We start from the raw sequence: 19,119 nt of genomic DNA, 5'->3' as shown, positions 1-19,119 counted from the left end.
CAGGCGGCGTTCCTAGAAAGGGGGGTACTGTCACGGTTCATGGATTCATTGACTCTCTCTCGCTATGTGTGTGTGTGTTGAGTGAATGGGCGCGGCTCATCAGCTGGCTCGTTTTCCACTGATGAGCCGATCGGCGCCAGCTGTTCTGAATGAGGATGTCCTATATATTGTTTGCTGACTCGTCTTGTCTCTGTCAGATGGTTGTGGAGGTTCTCCTGGGTCTGTGCCTTGTTCCCTGTTCCAGTCCTGCTTCTTCGACGTTTCCCAAGGATCTTCTTCTCCACGCTGATCGGCATTCCGTCCACTGAGTCCCTGCGTTACCGAGCCTGCCTGAGGATCATCTGCTTCTTCTACACTGAGTTTATCTGAGAACTGTCTACTACCTTTTATCTGTAGATTTTAGAGGGGGGATACATATTTTGGCAGGTCAAAAATACAGTCTGAAAAAATCTGTATCCCACTACAACTTTTTTCAGGAAACAAGAAATGTGTCCATATTCACTGCTGTTATTAGACATGATGTAAAGTATTCACAAAATAAAACACTTGATGATAGGCCATCATCTGTAGATTTAGAGGGGGGACACATATTTTGGCAGGTCGAAAATACGGTCTTGAAAAAATATGTATCCCACTATAACTTTTGTCAGGAAGCAAGAAATGTGTCCATATTCACTGCTGTTATTAGACATGATGTAAAGTATTCCAAAAATAAAACACTTGATGATAGGCCATCATCTGTACAATCACTTTTTGTGTATGACATTGACCAGCCTACTATTTAAGTGCAATGCATTATTAAATTATTTTGATAATAATTCACCATGGAAAGGGGGTTTCAGAACAATTTAATATCCAAAGGCTGTTTGCTTTATGAGTGAAACGATATGGTCGTCTTGGTTTTTCAGTAACTAGACATTCTCAATTCAGAGCCGTTAGCCTTCAGAAGAATAAAATAATTAATTTTGATAGATGGGCCATGTAATAGCTGTCTTTGCTAAACCTCGTTGATAAAACAACAATAGTAAAACGATAACTTATACAATTCACGTATTATCGTTTCATTGACCTTGGTCAAACCAATGGCACACGTTCTGCTGAATGCGAGCGCGCTCCCAAATCTGGATCCAACTCCGCCCCCTGGATCTCGTGTACTGCAATGAGGTGCTACTGGAGAGAATAGCCTATTCTCCATCATCTTTAAGATTCTACGCAGCTCTAACGTGCAGAACATGTTATTGCTTTTTCTATTGTTTTGTTTCATGGACAGTAAGTAATGGATTTCTGTTTATCTTTCGGTTTCACTTAGACAACGGCGCGTTGAATAGGGGAAATGGCGTCGAAGAAACAGACACAGTGTAGGCTAATAAATAAATAATGTGGCAAATGCGGTTGTTCCAACACTTATAATGTGGCAAATGTGGTTGTTTGTGTTATATGGCAAATCGCATTGAATCAGTTGCCGTCGACATCTTCTGGAAAGTAAAATTACCTCACCACGCCCTCCTACCCAGCATACATACACAGTTTGCAAAGAAAGTGAATTTGCTGTAATTCCTATTATTTCTGGAAGTTGTTCATTTACAGGGTATAACCAATTCTACCATAACCAGTAAAGTTAGCTTTTTATATGAATTGTATTTTGAACATCATTCATCAGGAAAAAGGCATGTGGTAGTCTGAACTGTATGTAAAATTGTTTCTTCTCTTCTCTATGTTTCTTCTCTAGGTGTGTCTACAGAGACGGAGGTCGTGATGGAGGGAGATTCTGTTACTCTACACTCTAATCTTACTGAAATACGGAACGATGATACGATACTGTGGCTGTTTGGACCTAAAGACTCTGCCTTATCTCAAATAACGAGAAAGGGCGACTTGAACTCAATTTATTTCACCGATGATGAGAGATTCAGAGGCAGATTACAGGTGGACCAAAACACTGGATCTCTCACCATCAGAAACACCAGAATCAGACATTCAGGACAATATAAACTCTCCATCTCTAGAGAAAAGACTACGATAACGATATTTAATGTTACTGTCTTTGGTAAGTAGATTACGGAAGTAGATTTTCGTTTTAGATTAGCACTGTCTGTGTTATTAATTAGATCATTCTAATATTTACAATAAACCATCTCAGACACCACAAGAGACATAAAATATGTGACATGTAGCCTATTATAAAACCATGGTTACACTTCATTTTAAGGTGACGTTGTTACTTTGTTACTCAAATAAAGAACTGACATGTATAAATTATGTGTAACCACATCACCTTAAGATAAAGTGTTACCTAAAACATTTGTAAGAGTGACCTACTCATTTTTACTCACATGAAATTACTTAATTTATAAGGTCAATATTTACGCACACATATTATATGTGAATCAGTTAACTCAAACTGAGACAGTAATATGATGTTTCTTTCTGTGTCACATGACAGTGTGATCTTGTATCTGTCAACACGTTAATGTTTATGATCTTATGTACTAATACGAGCAGAAATATGCTTTTTATTAGCTTTATTATTAACATTTCTCTTCAACAATTAAAAGCTGTAAATATCTGAAATGATGGTTATATATAAATTACATTGACAATTAATTTAAATTACTCTTTCCAGATACAGAGTAAATGATTTATAGAGTTTAATCTCTTGCTGAGAAACTGTTTCTGCTTGTTTCCAGGTGTGGTTGGTAAGACGGATGAAGTGAAGTCAGTGTCAGTGAAGGAGGGAGATTCTGTCTCTCTAAACACTGATGTTGAAGTACAGAGAGATGATCTGATCGTGTGGAGGTTTGGAGATAAAGGCATTCTCCTGGCTAAAATTGATGTGGAAACTAAAGAGACCTCATTAAACGATGCTGATGAGAGATTCAGAGACAGACTGAAGATAGATCATCAGACTGGATCTCTGACCATCAAGAACACTAGAACCGAACACACTGGACTTTATGAACTACAGATCAGAGGCCGTGAGAGCTCACAGCGATTCCTTCTTTCAGTCAATGGTAAGTAACTCAATTTACAAATTTAACAGAATTTTAATGATTACAAATATACCAGCTTTATTATTCTTGAGAGAAAACCCCTTTAGAAGGAAGTATAGCAAATATTTCACACTTGTTTATAGGGATGCATGATAAATCGGCTGATGTATGTTAAATTTGAAAGCTATCGTTATCTGCCCGGTAAGAAAATGAGTCCGATAAAGATTTCCATTACACGAGAGTTGATGTTAAAACTTCATGCTGATTTGTACTCGGCTTTCGCCAAGATAATCACCAACTAAGACGTAGCTTTACAGTAACCTATGCTTCTCCATCCATTTACGCTTCTTTCCATCTGGTGACGTGAATCTTCTGTCTGATGTTAATACAGTGTATTGCGCATCAGCACACACAACGGCTGCAACCACAGTGCGGTCCCCCATAACAACCCTCTGTATTGAGCGGAGTAGGGAACATCTCTAGGGTCTTCAAGTGGGCACCTTCCGTCCTCAGTGTTTCGTCGACTAGCCCACGACACCTCAAGAGGGCTCGACAGTGACTCTGGCATCCCAGAGTCACCCCCTCCGTCCCCCACTCAACTCAGCCCAACTTACTGACCTCTACTTCCCTCTTGCTGCTGAGACCTAACCACAATCTCACAATCTCTCCGCAACCAATATATTAAAGCCAATAAATTTTGTATTGTATAATAAAATAAAATAAAAAATATTAAATAAAAATAAAATATGTATCTGATATAATGACCTAAAAAAGCCTTATAATTCCTCATATTTCTTATTTTTCATAGAATATTTATTTAAAAATTTTTTTTTTTTAATTGTATGTTAGATTTCCTGTCCTATTCAATACACTAACTTTTATATTATATTATATTATATCATACATCGAACACCTACTGTAAAACTCTTTAACTATTGTAAAACTATTTGAACATGATGAAATACTACCACAGTTTAAACATTTGGGGTCAATTTTATATATATAGTCAATATATATATATATATATATATATATATATATATATAGTCAATATATATATATATATATATATATATAGTCAATATATATATATATATATATATATATATATATATAGTTAATATTTTTATTCAGCAAGGATGTTATAAATTGTATAAAAGTGACATTAAAAACATAGTTAAAAGTTACAAAATATTTCAAACAAATGCTGTTCTTTTAAACTTCTTCATCAAAGAATCTTCATCTTCTGTTCATCGAAGAATCCTGAACAAAAGAATCATGATTTCCACAAAAAACATGAAGCAGCGTGTTTAGCAACTGTTTTCAACAGCTAATTAGCACATGTCAGTGTAATTTTGAACTTTCAGTTTGTGTCTTGATTGGTTCCTGTTTTCCTTTGTTCTTTTCCCGCCACTCCTTCGTTACTATGGTTACTGCCATTATCAGTTCAGTTGTGTCACGTGATAAGACTATTATCGTTATCTGTATCACCTGTGTTCTGTTAATGGTGTCATCTGTGTATGTATTTAAGTTCCATCTGTTCAGTCAGTTATTGTCCGATCTCCGTTGTATTACCGTTATGTGTGTGAACATTCTGCCCTTCTTCTATACCTGAATGATTTATATTGTGAGTAAACGTTTGCATTGGAACTTTTGATTCTCCTTCGTCTTCTTCTGCCTGCACCAAACCGTGACCATAATAATCAGAAATGTTTCTTGAGCATCAAATCAGCATATTAGTCTGAAGGATCATGTGACACTGAAGACCGTAATGATGCTGAAAATTAAGAGAATAAATGACATTTTAAAATATATTCAAATGTAAAACATTTTAAAATGTAATAATATTTTTTTTCTGTATTGTTAATCAAATAAATTGAGCTGGTGAGCAGAATGGACTTTTTAAAAAAACATCTACAGACCACAAATGATTGAATGGTAGTTTATGTCAGAAAATCATAATTGTAACTAATTTAGGGAAATGTTTTCTCATAATAATATGATTTATACAGAAAAATGATCAACTTCAAACTGAATCCGATTAAAATGAATGACTGTCTCTCTTTATCTGTTCCAGATCCGGGTCTGTCTCCAGGTGAAATAGCAGGAATAGCTGTTGCTGTTCTGCTGGTTCTGGTTGTAGTTGTGACTTACTATCGCTGCACGATCTCTAAGCTAAAAGAACAAGTGGGTGAGTAGTGAGTATTACAATTTATACAAGCTAGACAACAACAATGAGCTTTGTTTATGCTATAGTAGCGTTTAAATGTGTCATATGATGATTTGAATGGTTTCTGCGTTCTGAAAGATTGATCATACTGCAATAATTTGTGAACATCTGTGATTGTATTAGAGGAAATATACTGTCAGTTTTACAATAGCTTCTCATATTAAGATCGAACACTATATAATGCTTCAGATCACTGATCACTGATGGAGTCCATTACTTGGTTCAGTGTTTTGAATGGGAATTGATTCCATTTCAGCAGATATTCTATTAAATTCTCTATTTGGAGCATAACATTTTGATTCTACATTTTGTCTCTTTTAAAAGTGTTTCCCTCGTTTCATGTGTAAAAGTTGAATTGTGAATTGAATTGAATTTTTTTTTTTGCATGCCTGGGATCTCAGCTGGGTCAAAATGGGATTGTAATGGGGGTGTTAAATTCTGCATTAGCAGATTTTCTGTTTTCATATTTATTTTATAGAACCATCTTGATTCTGGGTGAATCAATTGATTCGCCGTACAAATCATCCCTTATATGTCTCACAAGGCATCTTTGTACCGTTCATATTTAATCAATTCATTTTATAACATTATTTCTGCAATTGTAATTTCTGTAAATGCATTTCTGCCACCTATGCAGCACTTGACCTCATGAACACATTTCTGTTGTCCATTTCTATGTGTTGCTGTGATAGTGTCTGAGAACAAGAAAGTGGAGGAGGGAGAATCTCTCTGTCTACCCACCGGTGTTACTGAACTACACAAAGATGACAAGATACAGTGGTATCGTGAAGACATTCTCATAGCTGAAATCCATAAAGAGACCTCTACATATGATGAAGCTGATGGCAGATTCAGAAACAAACTGACACTGAATCATCAGACTGGAGATCTCACCATCAATAACATCAAAAACCATCATGCTGGACTCTATAGACTCAAGATCAAGAGCAAAATGAGAACCAAATACAACCAATTCATTGTTATGGTGACTGGTAAGTGTATCAAGTCTTTAAATGTGTTAATGATTTTGCACTAAAGGATGGAATAAACAAAACGACTTTTGCCCAGATTTACAGTCTAGACAAGTTGATGCTGTTGCCAAAAGTCAGAGCCAGATACATGCACTTAGATCACTCCTGACAGAACATGAAACACTCCAAACATCCAGTCGGAGGATATCAACCATGTTTGATATAGATGGACTTATAGGTCTATTTGGAGCAAATGAGCTGTATTTGCTGGGTTTTAAAGTCAGTTCACTTCAGTTTGAATTCAGGGACAGTACCTTTTAAAAGGGTTCTAATATGTACCATTTAGGTAGTAATATGTACACTTTTGGTACCAATATGTACCTTTGAGGGACTAATATGCACTCTTTAGGTACTGTAGTAGATTTCTTCCTAACCCTAACTACGTACCTGGAACCTAATTACTTTCGTGAGTAAATTTGTCTGGGGCGTCCAGTCAACACCCAAGCGTCTACAGTCGACACTTAATAAATATCTGGGGCGTCTACTCATCGAAACCAAATCAACACTTAATAACCTTTATACTCTAGCTCCCGTGTCTTCCATCAACAGTTAGCTGAGTTCCCTAACTCTAACTTGTTTCCTAAACTAACCTGCTGCGCAGCAGAAAATAACAGACAGACCTGAGTAATCGTCCTTTAAACGCTGTTTATTACGGCCGGGAGTTCTCGAGCAATACTCAGAGAATCTCGACCCAGAAAAAGAATACAACCAGCTTTATAGGATAAAACCAGATACATCACAAATGAATCATCATGACTAACATGTCACACTCTGTTCTGAATATTATTGGTTACATTGTTTACATTTATTCATTTTTTATTCATTTAGCTGACGCTTTTTTATCCAAAGCGACTTACAATTGCTATATATGTCAGAGGTCGCACTCCTCTGGAGCAACTAGGGGTTAAGTGTCTTGCTCAGGGACACATTGGTGTCTCACAGTGGATTCGAACCCGGGTCTCTCACACCAAAGGCATGTGTCTTATCCACTGCGCCATCACCACCCTTTGTTTAAAACAATTAAACCTTTTTTACTAACATCAGCAAAAATATCCTGTATCATCAAGAACATTGTGAGGGAAATATCCGTATTATCAAGAACATTGTGAGGGGTTAATATTTTAGTCAATCATTTCACAATATAACGGTTAGTTAAATTTCAAAGTCCCTTTGACCAAGGTTATATTAAGTCAAAAGTTTGTTAGAAGGTTAATCAATTTCGAAAGTTCGTCTGATGGCTACATCCTAAAAAAATAGAAGTATGATTTATTTTGGTTTATTGTTAGAATCTAGAAGGAAAATTTAGTCATCATCAGTAATAGAAAAATAGGAAGTGTGATTAAAGTTTATCACGAGATGTCAATATACTTCAGGGGCCGTATTCACAAAGAATTTTATCTTACCACTAGGAGTGCTCCTAAATCGCACTAAAATATTTTAGCTAGGAGTTTTCTCTTAAAAGTTATTCACAACGCCTTTCAGACCTACTCTTAGTAAAGAAAAATGACAACTCCTAAACTAAGAGTGAGTCTTCGTTGCTATGGATGACGTCATTACTCATGCACGAGCTTGACTGAAGTGACCACCTTGATTGGCTGATGATTGTAACGCGGGAATGATTCCAAACACCTCCCCTATGATGATGAGTGACAGGTGACAGGTCTGAGAATGCGTGCGCTACACAAGTAGTGCGAAGGACGGAAGATGATGAATAACTGAATAAATAGCCTAAATGAATAAAGAGTAAGGAAAAACAAATAGCCTAGTAGCCTAATGAAACATATGGATTGATGCAATATCTTTGCAACATTATTGAATTAATCTGTCACTATGCCTCTGCCTACGTTTGCAAAGAGAAGAACATTTTAATTTGATTCACAATGAAATGTTACAATTAGTTTACATGCAGTGAGTAGTTTTGGTTGTTGTTGGTGGCGTTGTTGCATCCCTAGTTATGCCTACAATGCAAAATTGTTCCCTCGTGATTGGAAGCTCCTGTAGCCGCCGCATACGCATTTCAAAACATCGCAACGTGAAATGCCACAAAAAGCGGTTTGTGAATAGGTCTTAGTGAGTTAGGAGTCCTCTCGACTTCTTTTAAGCTGTCCCAGACTTAGGTGCTACTTTTAGGGCTAAAATGCTTCGTGAATTACTCTTAGCCAAAAAAATTAGGAGTCCTAAAGTTACGAGTGACACGCCCATTATTTTTAGGAGTTGCTCCTAAATTCGCCAGTTAGGAGCTACTTTTAGCCTTAAAATGTGTTCTGAATACGGCCCCAGATCTTTATGGTTAACACACTTAATCTAAATCCACCACAGTACAAAGGTGTAACTTTTGAAAAGGTACCACCACAGTGAGAGCTTTTGTACCTTTTTTTCTGAGAGTGTTTTCAATAATTTTTGGTAAAGTTTTAGCATTTTTAGTTAGAATTCTTTGCATTTTAAGGTTTTTCCATGTATACTGAAGCATTCCTCACATTCCATTCATTCCTAAGGGGTTAAATTGACCCGTGAGAGGATTTGTTACTTTAAAAAAAATTAAATTCACAAAACTCCTCGAATCCAGTCATTTTCGTGGTTCAAGTGCGACAAAAGCCCTAGGGTATTGGACCACTCTGATGAACACTAAATAAATAAATAAATATTTATAAAAAAAGAGTTTTATGTCAAATTAATGAGCCGAATACAGGGTGAGAGTAATATTGCATGAATAATGTAGAAAAATAGGAATGATCATGAATTACATATAGCCAAATTACATATATATATATAGTTTTATGGCAATAAATCCATCATAACATGGCTGAAACGTGTAATTACTACATCATATTTTACTTCATGATTTGTGAATGTAGGTATTATAATCCTGTAGAGATCAGTTCATGGATAACTGTCACAATTTGGTCTTCTCTCTGTCACGTTTTGGTTTGTTCATGTCATGTTCCATGTGATTCCCTGTTTGTCATGTGATTCCCTGTTTGTCATGTGATCCTGCCATGTGTCTTGTCATTGGTTAATCGTTTGTTCATTGTTCACAGGTGTACCTTGTCCTGTCATTAGTGTATTTAAGCCCTCATGTTTGCCATGTGTGACACTAAGTGCCTTTGGCTATCTCCAAACATGCCAGAATAGGTTAAAGAGTCATATAATGCATCTGATGTAGAAACTACAAACTAAATTCTTTCACACTTTTTTCTCCTGCAATTCTCTGTTTCTGTGTGCTGCTGTGACATGAAGCCAATACGAAATTAGAGGTTGAGGGAAACGATGTCCCTCTCGGGACTGGTGTTAATATCCAGCCAGGTGATCTGATGTTGTGGACGTTTGGACTCAAAAACTGCCTCGTTGCTAAAGCTGATTCAAGTACAACTGATATTAATGAGAGATTCAGTGACAGACTGGAGCTGGACAAGACGACTGGATCTCTGACCATCAAAAACATCACAAACACAGAATATGGACATTATAAACTACAGATCATCAGCAAAGAACAGACCACATTCAGGAGATTCATTGTGCTCGAACCTGGTGAGTAGAACAACATTTATTATAACAACTATATATTTATTTTTGCTGCAGTTCCAGTCCTTGAATCTGATTGGTCTAACAGAGTTCCAAGAGTTCCAGATTATGTGATTAGTTTTAAGATTTTTAAAAAGTTCTTCTAATAAAAAGATTTTTTAAATTGCATTTAAAAAAAACTAATTTAAAAGAAAGTGAAAGACACATTTAAACTAATGGTCTCAGACTTTTGGATCCCACTTAATCCAGTGAGTGGATTTTTATACAGGTCAGATAAAATCATACACTGTGATTATAGTTTCTTCTTATTGTATAATAAGTATAACTATATTAATATGTTTGTCAAGACAAACTTTGATGTTGGCTTGAAGTGTTAAATGCTTGAAATTTGGCTTTCTCAAGCCAACATAATTATTTCTTCAGTCTCTGATCTAAATAAGGGAAATTTACAGTCAGCTGGTAATTATAATAAAATAAAGCCCAACAGGAGCAATTCACATTCATATCTGTCAATCTTTAAAATGAATAAATCTTCTGAAGCCAAAGTGAAGTCTAATTGAAGTCTCAGTATCTACTCTATTACTTTTGTTCAAGGTTTTTGAGGACAAACATCTGTAGCAATTCATGTTGTAGAAATATGATCTGAGTTCTCAGAGAGCGGGTTTTACAGTCCGAGTCTGTTTATGTCTTTAAGATTGTACAGGTGTAACATCTTATATGTATAGCAACACTGTTTTTTTTTTCTGTTTATATTTTTTTATTATCATCATCTCTGTATTTTCCAGTCATTTTCGTGGTTCAAGTGCGAAAAGCACGTCTTTGACCACTCTGATGAACACTAAAAAAAAAATCAGGTCAAATTAATTAGGGTGTACTATTGTATAAATAATGTAGAAAAATAGTAATTATCATAAATCACATATAGTCAAAGAGTTTTTTTGGCAATAAATCCGTCATGGCTTAAACATGAAATTACTACATCATAGGTGTATTTAGGTAATATAATCCTGTAGAGATTAGTTCATGGATAACTAAGTGCCTTTGGCTATCTCCAAACATGCCAGAATAGGTTAAAGAGTCATCTAAATGTATCTGATGTAGAAACTACAAACTAAATTCATTCACACTTTTTTCTTCTGCAAATCTGTTTCTGTGTGCTGCTGTGACATGAAGCCAATAAGAAAGAAAAGCCTAAGGGAGAAAATGTCCTTCTCGAGACTGGTGTTAATATCCAGCCAGGTGATCTGATGCTGTGGATGTTTGGAGCCAAAAACTGTCTCGTTGCTAAAGCTGATTCAAGAACAGCTGATATTAATGAGAGATTCAGAGACAGACTGGAGCTGGACAAGACGACTGGATCTCTGACCATCAAAAACATCACAAACACAGAATATGGACATTATAAACTACAGATCATCAACAAAGAACAGACCACATTCAGGAGATTCAATGTGCTCGAACCTGGTGAGTAGAACATTTATTATAACAACTATACATTTATTTTTGCTGCAGTTCCAGTCCTTGAATCTGATTGGTCGAACAGAGTTCCAAGAGTTCCAGATTATGTGATTAGATTTAAGATTTTTAAAAGATCTTCTAATAAAAGGATTTTTTAAATTACATTTTAAAAAAATAATTAAAAAAAAGTGAGACACATTTTCACTAATGGTCTCAGACTTTTGGATCCCACTTAATCCAGTGAGTGGATTTTTATACAGGTCAGATAAAATAATACACTGTGATTTATAGTTTCTTCTTATAGTACATTGTATAATAAGTAGAACTATATTAATATGTTTGTTTTGGCTGGAAGTGTTAAATGCTTGAAATTTGGCTTTCTCAAGCCAACATAATTATTTCTTCAGTGTCTGTTCTAAATAAGGGAAAATGTACAGTCAGCTGGTAATTATAACAAAATAAAGCCCAACAGGAGCAATTCACATTCATATCTGTCAATCTTTAAAATGGACAAATCTTCTGAAGCCAAAATGAAGTCTAATTAAAGTCTCAGTATCTACTCTATTACTTTTGTTCAAGGTTTTTGAGGACAAACATCTGTAGCAATTCATGTTGTAGAAATATGATCTGAGTTCTCAGAGAGCTGGTTTTACAGTATGAGTCTGTTTATGTCTTCTTTAAGATTGTACAGCTGTAACACTGTTTATTTCTCTTTTTATATTTTTTTATCATCTCTGTATTTTCAGATGATCAAGTAAAAGGATCAAATGAAGCGACACCTTTAATGAAGCAAGAGAAAATCCATGATGTACTGGTGCTGGAGGATATAAGACAATGAGATAAGACACGCCCACCCGTGCCTTTCACAGTGACGTCACAAAACAATTGATACATAATAGGCAGCCAATGTAGTTTTGGCAGAACCGGGCTTAATATGTTCATACAAGCACAGCTAAACCTGCAGCTCATTCGTCCAGTAATGCATTACAGTAATCAAGTTCTGATAGGTTTGCAGTGCTTGACACTAATATATGTTGCAGCTCGTTTAGCTAGGCTCGTTTGTACCAATACCAGTAAAATGTCAGTTATTTTACTATTGTATTAAATATTAATTTAATTAAATTAGTTTATTTATGATTATGATAATTATAATAATACATTTAAATAGTGTGCCCTTCAATTTTTTTTACGTTAAAATGTTATAAAAAAAAAAAAATCAAGTGAAATTCGTTCAGCTCCTGTTTATTGAGATCTACACTCCTGCGAAAACTCCCGCTATAATCAAAAAAGCAGTCTACACTGCACAATGAATCTCTTATTTACACCGGGTTTACACTTTGTTGGTAATAATGAAAGGATTCGCAAGCACACAGAACTCTAAAAGCACACGGTGAACGAGAACATAGGTGTTGTGGCCAATTTCAAGTCCCTGCCAATAATTATTATTAAACACTTGTTAGGCAAATTATTTCAACTTTTCAAAAAGGGCACATCAGATTGGACATCTGTTGGTATTTTAAGCATTAAATGAGGTAAATGCCCTGTTTTGGGTTGACTCATGACAACTTTCCAGCGTAAAAAGATATAAATCCACACTGCTTTTTTTTTTTTTTTTTCGAAAATCTCCAAGACGGTGACGTTATTTTTTAGAGTGTAGCTGGACTCTCCACAAACAGTTTGTCCAGCCATCAGATCAAACCACAGATGTGAATAACTGAGACCAAAAGGTTTCTCTTCGTTTTATGTGGCAATTTTCTAAGAACAACACAATGAGACTAATGAACATATCAGCATCTTTATTTTCAACAACTTAAATAAACTTAAAAAAATAAATCATTCTTATGTGCTTATCACAAATTTTCAAAGCCAAATTTTACAGTGTCCAATAACCTCCAAAGGGCAAAACCAAGGACATAATGAATGTAATTTTTACCTGCCTGTCACAAAGTTGTCAAAGTGCTAAAGAAATCACAGACAACAATACAATCAAATTTGTCATAAAGTGCCAAAGAAATCACAGAACAAATGTTTATGACATAACACTGAGTAACAATGTAATCACAGCTGAAAGTGTAAAGTGAAATATTAGAGTGTACTATTAAATCTAGCAACACTATAAGTGCAGGAAGAGTGTTCATAAGAATTAAGAAATATAAGCTAAGGATATACGTGAGGTCACGCGTCACGTGAGGTATCGGTCTTTGGTATCAGGGTATTTTTACGAGTACAAGTACACGAGCTTGGTATCAGGCCCGATACTGGTATCGGTGCATCCCTAGCTCAAACTGAGCTTGATGACGTAGATGTGCCAAGAGAAATCTGAATCATTCCCTTCCGAATCTTGCAGCGACGGAGATCGTGAGTATTAGCTGTCCATGAGATAACAGCAGGATCAACTTTATGACTCTCTATGGGCTTTAACTTTAATGTATGGCGGAATAGTAGTTGGGAGCACTTCGACTCGGTGCAGTAATATCAATATGATATTATCACTCCTGAAAAATCCTCTCCCCCTCTCCCTCAACAATGATGATATTACTGCGCCGAGTCAAAGTGCTCTCAAGTGCCTTTCCCGGAAAACGTGGAGGTGTTTGGTCGTTTCTAACTTCATCTCTTTTTGGATCCTAATGAATGAATTATTTTACTTTTTATTTCGTCATTCTTAATATTTTTATTATCTTAAGTTGTTGATGTTCCATATTTTTTTTATCTTTATATAATATTAGTTTATATTTACATTAGTTTATTTTTATACATGTAACCACAGAGAACTGGCCACATGTAGGCTACAAACGTATCTGAATGCATTTTTAGGAAATGTTCTGTTACATATTTTTAACCGATTTATGCCGCCCTACCACGACTGTTTTTGGCCAGGGAGACGATGTTGCCGTCGGACAAATGTTTGCTGGGAAACTAATTGGTGGCCACGTGGTCCACTAATGACACGTCCAATTCGCGAACTAATGACTCATTTGAACCGATTCCATTTAATTAATGGTTAAAACAAGACAACTGATCTGTCCAACACTGAACTCACGAGACGTATGAATCTGTGTATAACAAATCGGTAACACTTTACAATAAGGTTCCATTTATTAAACTCTATTTAACTACATTAGTTAACAATAACTATTAATAAACTGTACTTCTACAGCATTTAGCCTATTAATCTTTATTAATGTTAATTTCACCATTTCTACTGGACTACATTTGTTAACATAGTCTAATGCACTGTGAATTAACATGAACAATGAACGGCTGTATTTTTATTAACTGAGATTAACAAAGATTAATAAATGCAGCAACAAATGTATTTCTCATGGTTTGTGTTAGTTAGCTTAATACATTAATGTAAACAAATCAAACCAGTGGTAAAATCACAGCTTTAAAAAAAAAGAGGGCAAGAAAGGATGACTGTATCCGTCGGTCACCACCGAAGACCAATTTTGACCCAGGAAAAACAAGAATTTTGACCCCTTAGCAAACAAGCGATTGTGCCTCTTTAGAAAGTTAACTAGTCGCAAGTTTGGTGTAAAATGCAGTTGGGTTGTCGTGGTCAAAACACTATATAACCTGTGAATCAAATCAAACTTTCAGTATAAGAACATTATTATATTAAATACACCTTCACAAAATCAAAACTTATTATAAATAAAGTTCTGTGTAACAAATTATTAACGAAGTAAATATTTTGAATCAGTAAGTATGTCTTATTTTACTGTTTTTATTTAGTAAGTGGTTCTTTTTTTTTTTTTTTTGTCGTCAAAGCATGATTTATTCACACTACTGGTTGTTGTTATGATGTTTGAACAATAAAGGCAAAACCAGCATTTTATCTTAAATAGTAGGTTAAATATTTTATAGAATTCAAGTTGTATAGATCCACTGGTCCACAATCTGGTCTAGATCTATATTAGCACAGAATAACCGAGACCTAAACAAAGTCTAATATCCAAAAAACATTAACAGTGATGCAAGGGGTCTGCTATCAGTATTGTGTAGTACTGTAATGATGAACATCTCAGATGTTTCTCCTATGACACTGCTGGAGCTCCACATAGTAATATACTCTCATTGAACTACAACATGCACTGACCCGATGTAAAAACAGAGTGTGTTTGCATATTCAGTCATAAGGGGGAGCCAAAGCAGCATCTTCTGCATTAGAATAACTGCTGTTAGAAAATAATAGGAGTTGCTTAAATCTTATTAATCAGACTTGTTTCCTTTAAGTAGATTAAATTAAACCCGTTTTGGACATGTAAAATTTGAATTATGAGGTTTCATTTCCCCTATTGACCTTAATTCCTCTACAAGCTGGACTCTTTTACAAACAGTTTCACTTCGCCTTACAAACTGAGCTGCTAGTGTATCACTTGCATTCAGTGAATCACGTCCACACAACTGCTTGAACTATAACTGTGATGTTATAAATGTGGACAGGAGAACACTGAAAAATAATCTGTGAATAAATAGTTGTGCAAGGAACAGGAATTGTGAAGAGAATCAATGTACGTTTGCTTTATACACATCTGGAAATAAACATTCTGCTCATTTCACACTGTTGGTCTGATTTGACTCCAGGAGTCTGACAGTGATGTCTGGTCTCTTCTTCTCTGATCAGTTCACTTCTTGTAGATCTGATGTCATAAACCAGCACAGCAACAGTAGCCACGCCCACCAGTGCAGAGAGAGCCAATCGGATCACAGCTTCAGTGAAACCACAACAGTGGATGTGGTCTGAGAAAAAGAAAAGAAAAATGCTATAAAGTTTACAAATAAACGTATTTGATGGTTTTGTGGGTGAGTAGAAGCCAAAGTGTGTGTGTGTGTGTGTGTGTGTGTGTGTGTGTGTGTGTGTGTGTGTGTGTGTGTGTGTGTGTGTGTGGCTAGGATTGTTTAATATTGGGAATTCTACTCTATTAAGGGCTTCAGCCCTGTCTTTAGTCTAAGTTCTCCTAGGAACGTGAGTGATTATGTGATTCTTTCTCCATGATCTATTTTCTCATCGAGTAGCCTACTATTGTTTTCTAGAGCACACCCAACACGTCTCGGACACGGGGTTCACTTCTCTGTCGCTCCTCTGCAGTGTGTTCTCAATTCCTGTAAACTCTCATTCAAAAAAGCAAGCAAGTATGCCTTACCCCTAATATCCATAAACCATAAATCCAAGGGAATGCATGAACTGATCAAATGTAAACCCTGAATGCAATGTAAATCACTTTGGATAAAGGCATCTTCCAAATGCAATGTAAATGTTGCAGTTTGATTGTGTTATGCACAGCTCTTACTAGCTCCATCACACAGGCCACTATGAACTAACAGTGGATTTCAGAGTGAAACACTAATATCACACTGATTTACCTGAACACATCTAACAGAGTTCTGCTCTGTTAATAAACACTAATATCATCAGTGATGTACCTGAACTTGGCTGATGGAGTTCAGTAATGTTGGCATCCTCAGTCTTGTTGACGGTTGAATTGTTCACCACAAAGCTAGACGTCACACAATTTGAGCTTGATGATCTTTCTGATGATGAAGAATATTGTGGAGTTAATGACAGATAACTGTGATGTCAGTCTCACTTCTGATCTTAATTAAAGCAATCAATATCATAAAATGTGGATGTAAGGAATATTGAAAAGAAAAAATTAAAATATTACAATGACGAAGATACATTTCAAATAAAGAATGGTCAGTAAATTATGCCATAATGGTCAACTCACCGTTGACAGTAACAGTGAAACTTGTGTATTTGGTCTCTCCACTGACAATTGTTAGTTGATAAAGTCCAGAGTCTGTGCTTCTGATGTTTGTGATGGTCAGAGATCCGGTTTGATCCAGATTCAGTCTATCTCTGAATCTCTCATCATACGTAGAGCTGGTTTGTGTAAGTCTGTTGACTTCAGCGATTCTTGTGCTTCCGAACGTCCACTGTATCATCAAATATTGCTGTGTTTCAGTGACATCAGTGTTTAGAGTGACAGAATCTCCCTCCATCACTGACACTGACTTCACTGCATCTGTCACATCCGGAGAACAAACAAGAAATATATTTTGTCACAGACTAAAGGCCCGTTCAACGAAATACAAAAGTTGCGAAATAAAAGAAACAAACAGTCCAACAGACATATTGTGGCTTGTGACACAAAAATGACACAATATGGCTGTTCAGTATAATTTAAACAAAACTGTTTTTGAAATATTGAATAAATGATAGAGACAAATTGAGAAAAGGTTTCGAGACACACATATTAAATACATTTCTGGACAACATCCGATAATCAAGGGCCCCTCGATGTTGGACCCAATCTATAATACAACCTTATGTACAATAAATATCTTATTTATCCAGGTCTATTCTGTTGATTATATAATAAGAGCATTTGCAAGACTGCAGAACTCATACATGACAGTCAAAATGTTTTCGGAGGTTCTGAAATGATTTGTTCCTCATTAATGGACACTAAAGCTATTCTTCTTTTTGAGTGTCACGTGATATTTCTTGAGCACTCGTTTTTGTGTACTAACAGAAGTGAAACATTAAAACACTCATCTGTGGATCAGCTGATTTAATGTTATTCAGTTTACAAGTTATATGTACTGATTGGATCATGGACTAATATAATTTGCATGAGAAAATAAAATATTATGTTAAGAAATGTTATAAAGCACCTTAAGATAAATGAATGTTGAAAACATGTTATATATTATAACATTGAATTCAATTTCTTTTGAAGTTGTGAATTGTATATCTTTGTTTTGGTCACCTACATTTCTAGTAGCATTCCTTTAACAAAATTACTCACCCGGCTCCTAAACTAATAAATAAAATTGCTTTTGTAAAGATATTAAGTGATGAGAAACTGAGAAACTTCTTTTTTTTTTTTATTGGAACAACAGTAAAACAATCCTGACTAATTTTTAAACAGATGCTTGTTTCTAAAATTACAATAAGTGAAGTGATAAAAAATACATTAATAACTTACCAACCAGACGACACAAGCACAAACAGAAGAAAACAAAAGCGTTAAACATATTTCCTGGTCGTTTGCCAAACAACTCTGTAAATATCTGACCTCCCGTTCACTTTTGTCGCTGCATATCGTCAGTGCCCACTGCCCAGAGAGTTGCTTCTCGGAGACCTCCAGGTGCGAGGAGCTTACGCCGCAAGTGGGAGGGATTTCACAAATGTGCAATTAGGAGGAGTTTACGCCGCAAGTGGGAGGAGCTTATGCGGAAATCCCCAAGCTGTCATTGCCGAGGACGGCGGTGAATGACTATGGCAGGAAGTAATGACAGTAATGAAAATAAACGATCAAATATTACGTTCCTCATCATGGTCTGATTTCTTACAGCTTTGTTATTATTGTGTGTGTCCAATACCACTCACTGTCAATGATGAAGTCATGTCTTTACACCTTTTACCATACTTAAAGTGGTGTTTTAAATTCATCAGGCTGTAGGCCTTATTCAAGCAAATTTCTGAATATTAGCTACATATTCTACAGTATAAAGTAAATGAACATATTAAAATGTGATGCAATTGGACTCAGTGAAGTGAATGTGTAAATACATGAAAAACATTTGGCTAATGTAAAAAATAAATAAAGTCACCATCCATCTTTACTGCATAATTTTTTAAAATAGCAGACTAATGTTCTTCTGAACGTGTTGCACATATATTACATTTAAATCTCAGGGTGGATACATTATTTTTTTCAATGAATAAAATCATGTACAAGTCACTCAGAATTAATTTTAAAAGTGTTTATTTTATTGTATTATTTTGTCTTTTTTTTGTTATTTGTAAGGACACTATATCATCTCATTAGAACTGATCTGCATGCAGTGAAAACTGCAAAATCCAGGGTGGAAGGTT

General features: G+C 35.5%; 2 protein-coding genes across 2 annotated transcripts; one reads left to right on the top strand and one right to left on the bottom strand.

The window, feature by feature from the left end:
* The first annotated feature begins 1,149 nt into the window (after positions 1 to 1,149).
* Positions 1,150 to 12,069, top strand: LOC143736334 (uncharacterized). The gene is made up of 8 exons (XM_077227074.1): positions 1,150 to 1,269; positions 1,730 to 2,047; positions 2,688 to 3,011; positions 5,068 to 5,181; positions 5,913 to 6,212; positions 9,489 to 9,779; positions 10,947 to 11,237; positions 11,978 to 12,069. Exons 1-8 carry the CDS (start codon positions 1,233 to 1,235, stop codon positions 12,067 to 12,069), a joined length of 1,767 nt encoding a protein of 588 aa, XP_077083189.1. The 5' UTR covers positions 1,150 to 1,232.
* A 372-nt stretch (positions 12,070 to 12,441) lies between these two features.
* LOC143735487 (uncharacterized) lies at positions 12,442 to 17,288 on the bottom strand. The gene is made up of 3 exons (XM_077225689.1): positions 16,964 to 17,288; positions 16,659 to 16,766; positions 12,442 to 15,974 (listed from the first exon to the last, which is right to left on the bottom strand). Exons 1-3 carry the CDS (start codon positions 17,235 to 17,237, stop codon positions 15,757 to 15,759), a joined length of 600 nt encoding a protein of 199 aa, XP_077081804.1. The 5' UTR covers positions 17,238 to 17,288; the 3' UTR covers positions 12,442 to 15,756.
* Between the last annotated feature and the right edge of the window lie 1,831 nt (positions 17,289 to 19,119).

Source organism: Siphateles boraxobius, unplaced genomic scaffold (assembly GCF_051911475.1).
Source record: "Siphateles boraxobius isolate OS27281-9 unplaced genomic scaffold, OSU_SipBor_1 13, whole genome shotgun sequence".
NCBI classification, from domain to species: Eukaryota; Metazoa; Chordata; class Actinopteri; order Cypriniformes; family Leuciscidae; genus Siphateles; species Siphateles boraxobius.
The sequence above is the reverse complement of the archived record's forward strand: the minus strand, read 5'-3'. Positions and strand labels throughout refer to the sequence as shown.

Coding starts and splice junctions, on each gene's coding strand:
- LOC143736334 (XM_077227074.1), top strand. CDS start 1,233: ATGTTATTGCTTTTTCTATTGTTTTGTTTCATGGACA. Junction 5,182..5,912: donor TAAGCTAAAAGAACAAGTGG/GTGAGTAGTGAG, acceptor TTGCTGTGATAG/TGTCTGAGAACAAGAAAGTG. Junction 11,238..11,977: donor ATTCAATGTGCTCGAACCTG/GTGAGTAGAACA, acceptor CTGTATTTTCAG/ATGATCAAGTAAAAGGATCA.
- LOC143735487 (XM_077225689.1), bottom strand. CDS start 17,237: ATGGAGGGAGATTCTGTCACTCTAAACACTGATGTCACTGAAACACAG. Junction 16,767..16,963: donor TTTCACTGTTACTGTCAACG/GTGAGTTGACCA, acceptor CTTCATCATCAG/AAAGATCATCAAGCTCAAAT. Junction 15,975..16,658: donor ACTCCATCAGCCAAGTTCAG/GTACATCACTGA, acceptor TCTTTTTCTCAG/ACCACATCCACTGTTGTGGT.